The sequence below is a fragment of the Macrosteles quadrilineatus genome, unplaced genomic scaffold (genome assembly GCF_028750875.1).
Source record: "Macrosteles quadrilineatus isolate MER2022 unplaced genomic scaffold, UCM_ALF_1.0 Scaffold_8__2_contigs__length_117827958, whole genome shotgun sequence".
In the NCBI taxonomy this organism is placed as follows: Eukaryota; Metazoa; Arthropoda; class Insecta; order Hemiptera; family Cicadellidae; genus Macrosteles; species Macrosteles quadrilineatus.
The window spans coordinates 96,199,996-96,209,254 of record NW_026542601.1 but is presented as its reverse complement, the minus strand read 5'-3'; the positions used below and the strand labels follow the sequence as shown (position 1 = coordinate 96,209,254).

General features: G+C 34.2%; 1 protein-coding gene across 1 annotated transcript; it reads right to left on the bottom strand.

The window, feature by feature from the left end:
• Positions 1–2,134: 2,134 nt before the first annotated feature.
• LOC129001084 (uncharacterized) lies at positions 2,135–9,050 on the bottom strand. Its single transcript, XM_054428254.1, has 6 exons — positions 8,900–9,050; positions 6,435–6,747; positions 5,438–5,606; positions 4,622–4,824; positions 3,436–3,844; positions 2,135–2,613 (listed from the first exon to the last, which is right to left on the bottom strand). Exons 1-6 carry the CDS (start codon positions 8,943–8,945, stop codon positions 2,239–2,241), a joined length of 1,515 nt encoding a protein of 504 aa, XP_054284229.1. The 5' UTR covers positions 8,946–9,050; the 3' UTR covers positions 2,135–2,238.
• Positions 9,051–9,259: the final 209 nt, after the last annotated feature.

Genomic DNA, 9,259 nt, shown 5'->3' with positions numbered 1-9,259 from the left:
TCAAACATAAGAAAACACAATTTTTACCCCTTAAATCACCCCAAAAACCCCGTTGCCATGGTCCGACCACGCTGGTTCGCGAACTTGTTCGAAGAAACGTAGGTTTACACGTTTTTGTCGTTTTTACCAAATTTCATTAAGATCGGATAATTTTTGCTAACGGACACACACATATACAGTGTGTTCAAAAAAGGTATGGACAAAATTTACAAATTGATCCACTGGAGCAAAATAAGAAGAAATAAAAAAAATTTTACAAAATCGCTTCGTTAACAGATATATATGATATATCTACCATTTTATATGTTTTTCATTAACATTTTATCCTTTATAACTTATATTGGAGATATTGGCAATTAATAATGAAATGTATAATTAAATTTACAAATTCAACAAGGCCAATATAAATAAAATAAAATAATTATATATTGGCATAGATAAAACATACTCCCCCAAGTAGATTTCTCATCCTTATGCAACAGCTGAAGACAATTTTATTGTTAGTTCTGTACGGTTTTCTGTAGAGGTTGTGTTTTGTTTACAATTTGTTTCCCGTTATTACAGCCATTTAAAACCTCGTTTAACAAAATAATACGATCTAATCATAAACAATAACTTGTCCCCTAGTTATATAACCAAACAGTAAAGCACAAATCAAGAAATTAACCCTAAAATAATAGAAACAAAGTTTCGTCGACACTAACGCCCATGTGTCACGTACATGAACTAGACACGAAAAACATGCTTCAAAATTTACAATGGGATGAGAAGTCTACTTGTGTTGGTTAGTCTATGATATTGGCCTTGTTGAACTTGTAAATTTAATTATACATTTCATTATTTTATCCTTTGATAATTTTGACTGAACTTTTATGAAAGTTGGCATGTATGTAAAGGTAGAAGATACCAATTATTTTTTTTATGCGAACCAGCATGATCGGACTATAGGAACGGGGGTTTTATGGGGTGAAAATTTGTTTTTCCCATTTTGGACCCAAAACACACAAGATTTATCAATTTCTTTCCAAACCATATTGTGGAATCCAAACCACATTCTTGACTTGGTATTAAAGGATTGGTCTAATTATCAGGATAGTACTGCGGATAGTCGTAGTACTCACTAGTGCGGATGTTATCCACACTAGGGAGTATCGCATCCACAGTGCATCTCTATAAATATCCAAAATTCGTGACCTAGTAGCTGGATTACAGGACAATGCCACTGTCCCAGTGAACAATGAAAAAACGCCTGGAGATACCATTGATTAGTGCCCACATACTAAATTTCATCAAAATCGGAAACTACAGGTGTGGTCTGTAGCTCTGTACACAGACACACACTCACACACAGACATCACTTCAAAAACCACTTTTTGGGTTCAAGGGGATCCAAAATAGATATATCCACTCAATCAAAATGTTTGACAAAAACAATACTATCTCCATATAACTTACAATGGTATAGGAGGAGAAAGTAAAACTACCTCTACAGTGCACCGGACAGAACTAACAATAAAATTGGCTTAGGCTGTTCCATAAGGATCTACTAAGGCGGCATGTTTTATCTATGATATTATTTTACTTTTTATACGTTATCCCATGTGTAGGGCAGGCAAAATGGCTTATAAGACATAATTTTATTTACTTTCCGTAAACTTAATAACACATACTATGCTGATAAAGAAGCCATTTAACCTTACGATATTACAGAAATAGCAAGATGGATGGTCGTATACTCACGGATGTTGTTGCGATTGCGAGATACTGTATTGTATAGCATATACCTACTGTTCTGATGACAGTTTCAAACATTAACTACCCTACGTACAAGTTTATACATTAAAAGTTTCTATATAATGCTGGATAAATTTTACAGCATATTGTGGATTTTTAAGATTTTAACTTGGATTTTAGAAATGAAATTCCTGGATTTACCCGTTCCATCTATAAAAGACGCAAGTGGGGTTGAGAAGATGGAGACGTATAACACAATTAGTTACTTGATTTAAAATTCTCCTTTTCCTAGTTATTATAAAGGACAGATTAATTATTAATTTCACGACTTTAATTAAAATAAAAACAAATTCGTGAACTTTCTAATCGGTTTTTACACAGTTAAAAATGAAAGAAAAAATATACTGTACAAAATTTAATCTACACTTTTTTAACATTTTATATTAATTCCTACTTTAGTTTTAGTTTAGTTTCCAAATAATGAAGATGATTTATTTTAGAACCTCATTTTTTGTTCACTTGCTCAGGATACACTTCACCTACGATTTCTTCATTTGACGATCCGTTCAAAGAGTGAAACATTTTCATCAGACTTGGATTTTGTTGGAACAAATTTACCAGGGATTGCATCTCGTTGTTTTTGAATACTTTTGATAAAGATCTAACATTAGTGAAATCCTTCGGTTTATCTGATTTGTCTTCTCCTACTAATGTCAATAGTCTATTTTTGCCTCTATCTTCTGATATTTTATTCCTGAAATTCTCATGGTTCATTATTTCACTTTCCTCTTTTTTAGTCTTGCTTTGTTCATGGATACACTTTAAAATGTAATCCAATATTGTTTTACATATTAATTCTACTTCTCCATCGGTTTTTACCTGCAAAGATTGAGATAATTCTGGATTAGTAGTTCTCTAACAACAATAGAATAATCAACCCACATACTATTAACAATAAACATATACCTTTTCTAGATAAAAAAAACTATAATTAATTGGGTTTGGCATTTAAAAAGTTGGCATCCTTTTGAAGGAAATGTGGTTTGTGTGTGTTTTTTTTGGGAGGGGGATTAAAAACTTCACAAGCTTTTGATAGCCCATTTATTTAACTAATTTTGATTAAATGAATTTTTTGTTTAAGATTTTAATTAAAAATTGGTTATTTCATTTCATGTCTTAGGGGTTAAAATTGTAAAAAACCATAAAAAATTCAAAGCCCAAAAACACCCTGTTCCCATACCTACTCTTGCTGGTTCGCAAACTCAATTAAGTGCATATCGACCTATGCTTACGTTAACAATTTTCTTCCGATTCCTAGGGCTGTGCCCCCTGAGGAGTAAGCGTATAATAGCAATGCAAATTAAATGAATCTTTGAACAACTGTTATTCTTGGCTCGGTTGTCCGTTTGAGTTCAAATTTGCGGCATTATATTCTGCTAGTAAAGACCTTTAATTTGATGTACATATCAACCTATGCTTCTATTTAAGATTTCCTTCTGACTCTTTGCGGGACGTCCACATGATATGACAGAAAACTGATATTTCCTAAAAAAGTATATTTTTAGGTGTGGTGTTGATGTACCAAATCTTATTGATTTATCTGTTAAGGCAGGCAAGGTTATTATTCTGAAAAGCTACTTTCTTACCGCTGCCAGTGACAGTTTATTAAAAGATTATATATTTAAATTATTTTTAACTTACCTGTGTTTCTAAACATTTCAGCTCTCGTTCTAAACTCAACAGGAATTCTGCCTGTCCAGGTTTTTCATGAAGAGTGTAGTTTATAAATTTTTGGAAATGTCTGAGGATATCTTTCAATTGCTGCTCTCGTCGTTGGCCTTGAGTTTCCAACTTCCTTATGACATCTTCCAGTTCCAAGATCGTAAAATCTCTAGTCACAATTTCAGAGTCAAAATTAGATACGAACCAAGTTCCAAAATCTTGCTCGAGATGTTTCTTTTCTTCATGATGTATTTGACTTTTCTCACAGGCTTGAACAACCAAGTCAGTGATATGCTCTGCTTGGATGTGAGCAAAATTTCTCTCAACTTCAAACTCACACTGGTTTCTTATCTCTTCTAACTCCACTGAACATTTTTGATTTTGTTTCCTGCAAAATAGATTGCCTTGTGTTATCGTACACAATTGAAAGAATTGGTATATTAATTTCATTGCATGAAAATGTGTGAAAAGGTTAGGATAATTAAGATATAGAAAGAGAACCTTTTTATTCTTATAAAAAATAACGCTCTTTTATATACCTAATAAAGTTCAAAATTTTAAATAATCCAAATTTAGGTAAATAGATAGCTAATAGATACAAAGAGTGAGTAGTTGGGACAATAAGTCGTTGCATCATCACAATCAGTGGCTATGAGATGTTAAAAAAACATTAGCCTTAACGAAACTCTTAGAAATTTTTAAGTGCACTATCGCCAATGCTCTTTCCTCAAATGTTCTGCTCGGTTTTTAAAGATTATTTAAGATTATCATTGCGATTAGTTTCGTAAACTTTTACAACAGCTGATTATTGTATTGTTATTTCCTTGATTTTTTGTGTCTATATTTTTGTTGTTTACAATTTGAATTTGGAAAGCATTATGCACTATTTTCTAGAGACCGTTGTATTCAACCACAATGGACTCCGTTGCTAGTTGAGAAATATAATATATTAATAATATAACTGAGGTCTGTTTTTCTGTATGTGTATATTATTGTGTACTGATGAATTTTTCTGGATTCACCCGAAAATCCAAAAGTTGATTTATCAGTCATAATGGTACTTTCATGAAATCAAGACGATTGCCTTGCACGTGAACTGTCGTTCTCGTACCGTTATCACATACTTGCCAGATGTAATATACTATTTAAATTTCATTCTACCTACTTGAGTAAGTTCTCATATTTTTCAAACATCTGATTCCGCAGCCATGCAACCTGCAGCTCGTATTGTCTGCCGAGATCTTGTGTGTGACTTTCCACAGCATTGCACAACTCTTGCTCCAGCTCGAGTCGTGTGTCGTTCACTGCCTGTTCCATCCTATGCAATGAGTCTTTCAAGATCTCATCTACCGTTGAGTTCAGGATGGCCTGGGCAAAGTTGTTAATCATCACATTTTTAGAAGTAGTAACTGTTGTTATGCTTGACCGGGATAATACAGACATGACATATAACAGCAGATTATACAAAATTCATAGAACCTGGTCAAGAATGGACTACTCAGTTTTAGTGCATAGTACCGTGTTTAGTTGATCATGGCTGTCTGTGGATGCAATGTTGCAAGCTGGGAGGAGGTTAGATATAGTTAAAGGCATTGCTATGATTACTGTCACCCAAAAAAAGAAAATATATGCACTAATTTGACACATTACTACACACCAAAACTGTTAGTATTTTGAAATTTAGAATACAATACCATTATCCATTACATTACAAATTTACGCTACTCCCTTTTTTTTACATATAAAATGCACTATGGAATAGTGGTGCCTTTCTTTGTATGACATTTTTTTTTACAGTTAATGTCGCAACCAAACAAATTAACAGTTGATCCACAAAATGGAAAGTATTAGATTTTGGTAAAGTAATGCCTAAAAAATGATTTTTCTGCTAAAACCCATGTCCAATAATTATGTTAACAATCCAATAACAATCTGATAACAAATTGATCCCATCCTAGTGTAGTGAAAATAATTAACTCACCTGATACGCTGTTGTTAGATGTGCTTGTGCAGATTGCAATATATAATTATTCATCCTTGCTTGGGTGAGTCTCTCATTTTGTAGAGCTTGTTGTATCATCTGATCAGCGAGTTGTCTCATTTCGTGCTCCTTCTTCTTTAGAGCAGCTTCCATATCTTTTTTATGAGCTCTATAAAATTAAAGAATAGCTTCATACAAAAACAATCACGAGTTGATCATTGGACTGTGAAGAGGAAAAACCACTACCTCTCATTGTACTCCTTTGGTGGCTAAATGTAATTATATCTAAATTTTAATTTCAAACTGACTACAACTTCATTAAGCGAATAAAAAGTCTAGTTGTATCCAGTGCCAAAGGTGTATTCATAATCATACCAATTAAAATGGGGATACAGCTAGGCTACTAGCTACTACCTTTGACTATCAAAAGTCAATGCTACTACCTATCAACCCAACTCTGTATCTTTGTTACTGTGATCAACTATTTCTTCAGCCAGAGCAATGTATTAAGAGGGTTCCACCCACCGGCTGTTTAGTGTTAACCACGTAAACATGGTCCTACAAAAAAGAACCTCCTGGCATTATTTAAGTGTTTATCGAGTTTAAATAAAATAAACTGTAAACTATTCACAAAGATCCACACTATGCACTGGCTGAACTGAATCTTCGTAATTGTTTCTTTAAGTATTTACAAAATTATTTTTTAAATTTGTAAATTATTCTTTTTCACATGCGATTTTAACTTCTAAATAATAATAAACATTATTTTTGCCCCACCTTGCAGTGGGTGCTGTGATATGTTAAGATCACAACAAGCACACAATAATTGGAAACAAATTAGTTTTAGAATGTTGAGAGCTCGTACTGTAGAGGCATGTTCAGGAACATTAGCATGATTAGCCACCATCTTGAATTGACCGGGTAGAATCCTCTTAAAAGCCCAATATGCACCAAGGCTGATTTTCCTTTTAAAACAACTAATTCTCAGATTTTCTACCTGATGACCTTCTTCTCGATCTGACTGCCGATCTCCAGGATGCCTTGGTGAGTAAGCGCCTGTTTGATCCTGCATGAGAACGGAGGTTTCACCACCACTTGGCCGAGCAGGATGTCACTCGGAGACACCCAGAAGTCTTCCCCAGGTCCATGCAGCTTGGGCGTGTACCCTACGTGGTCCTGTTGTACAGGGGTCAAGTTGGAAAAGAAAACTTCAGATAAAGGTCCACCAAGATTCTTCTGTATAGCACTCTTCATCGGGTATTGTTTTGCCTTCATGAGCTTTTCTTTTTGTTCCCTATTTCCTCCTGGAACTTAATAGTATATTAAGCTACTAAGACAAGAAGTAAACTAACTGTTTTCGGTGTGATAGATTGTGCGTAGTTCGTCCCCACTGCAACTTCCCTAGTTGGTACCAAAACAACTACAAAAGATTGTAAATAGTGTTAGAAATGGTATTCAGTATTCAGTAAATGAAACTACTGCTATATGTGATACAACATAGTGGTGAAACGTTCATCTGGCTCCATACAGTGATAGGTATAGTTTTTGTTGTAATTTTGTTTTAAACATATTTGTTATAGGCCTAGTCGTTACAGTTTTGATTGGACACTCCAATCATCATCAGACCCAATAGGCAAATGACAACTTGTCATTTGCCTTACCATCTTTCGATCGATCACCATTTCCATCTTTTATAGCCTATATATTTACCGTCTTTTTCATAACAGTATAAGTGTAAATATATGTTTCAAGTGTTATTATACGTATTTCTATCTACTCTCCATAACATTAATAACACATATTATGCTGGTTAAGAAGTTATTTATGTAGTCATTCATTAGTCAATGGCATAATCAACCACATGCATTGTGATATAAACCGATTTTTAACTTTGCATTTATGGTTCCGGTGATTATGTTTGTTTTTTACTGTTCAATGAAATGGCGACCATACATAGTAGGTATTTTAAGCCAAGAAGTATGAATGGAGATGAGTGTAGGATGAGTGGCGCGATCTTGTAGTCTTTGTTAGTGACTAAGGCCGACATTCCTTAGACTGTGTCTGTTAATTAATGTTTATTAAGACTAGCAGTGTGACTTTTCTACAGGTGGGGAAATTGTAAAAAGAATCATTATATTCAGAACAGCAGTTTTTCTTTTACAAGTTTGCATTTTTCGAGATGTGCAGGCAAAACTATTAGGCTCGTCACACACACACTGCCTCCGGTCCGGTTTATTCTGATCCAGTGTTTTTGCGAGGACAGCGGATACTGTCAGTTGAAGAAGTGTTTAATCAACAACTAGTTAGATATAACAAAATTTAATTTTAACAATGAGTATGACAGTGACGGTGACGAAGATATCCATAGTAGGGTTAGTAGTAGGCCTATTAAATTGATCACTTATTTCTTCCCAAATATTTTCCTTAATAACCAAGTTGTAGTAGCCCTTGGAGCCCAGGTCGTATAGCACAGGGTACTCCTGCACTTGCACAATCAATTTCTCTTCTAATGATTTTTTGTAACAAAACTTACAGCGTATAAACAATTACCAAAAAACCACGTCTGCTGCTACGTGGTGAGTAGAAATCATCTGCGCCAGAAGCTTGCCTGAAGCCTATCGCTTCTCGACCGAAATAATTTTACCGGAGAGTACCTGACGCACCGGACCTGATGCAGTGTGGGCACTTCCATCTGAATTAATGGTTTTCGAATTCGTCTGATCCGATTTCACCGGACCGGACGCAGTGTGTGACCTTATACACCTAACTGTCGCAAACACAATATCTGATAGTATGTATTACACAACTATGTACATTTGCACCAGTTTTATTAGACCCTTCAAGAGCCAACCATAAGGTAAATGTATTAAACCAATCAAAATAAGAATTTATCACAATAGAATAGTTTAAGTAAAGGCATTTAGTAAGTACAAATCAACAAGAGGTAAACAATGAAAATACACACAAGATCACAAGATATTATAAAACTAGAATGACAATTGTCAGTAGAGCCAACCGTTACAGTTAATTTATAGAAATACTTATCAATCAACACACTGAATCTCCTAGGTTGAAAAAATGAAGTTAGTTGTTCTAAGAAAAAATCTAGCTTAACCATAGGTGTCAAAAAAGGGAGTGGCACGGGGGTCATCCCCCCCCCACCAATACAAAATAGTAAATGTTTTTAGCCTACCAATAATAACAATTAAAAAAAAATCTTCTAGGTACTTTCTAATGTGGTTACTCTACTGACAAGGTATTTATACCAAGTATTATGGGAGTAATTTAAAGCCCCCAGACCCTGGATGGTGTCCTGATTATGCCCCCCCCCTCATATCCATGGGTCACGTGACGTCTCTGAACTGAACTCTACCCATCTCCTTAAAATCTCTTCATTCAACTTAAGCTTTTTTTTAAATAGGTTACTAAGATTTTATACTGTATTTTTGTAATAGTACTCACTCATCCAAGAAGAAACAGGCATTTTATGATATGGTTTGCCATGCATTAGGAATTTTGTAATTTAAAAAGTGTCAAGGAAAATCACTATATTTAATAGTATACTTATGAACTTACTTTACTACTACTAAAAATATTTTAAAACATTCACAATTTAATTAAATGTAAACAAAAATTCAAAAGCTGTATTTTGTAAAAAAAAAACATTTCACTTGTGGTTTCAGCTGAAAACTATTTTTTGTTTTATGTTTCCAAGCACAGTTTTTACAAGATAAACACAAACAGTCTTAAGAAATGTCAAGCGATTATGATCATATTGTGAAGGGTCCTTTGAGGCTGAAAAGGAAGACTAGAAGAGTTGAC

What these genes read in the sequence shown, in the direction of transcription:
- LOC129001084 (XM_054428254.1), bottom strand. Translation starts at nt 8,945, where the DNA reads ATGCATGGCAAACCATATCATAAAATGCCTGTTTCTTCTTGGATGA. An exon ending in AAATATGAGAACTTACTCAA is followed by an intron (nt 3,845 to 4,621) that starts GTAGGTAGAATG and finishes TCTATTTTGCAG; the next exon opens with GAAACAAAATCAAAAATGTT. An exon ending in TGAAATGTTTAGAAACACAG is followed by an intron (nt 2,614 to 3,435) that starts GTAAGTTAAAAA and finishes CAATCTTTGCAG; the next exon opens with GTAAAAACCGATGGAGAAGT.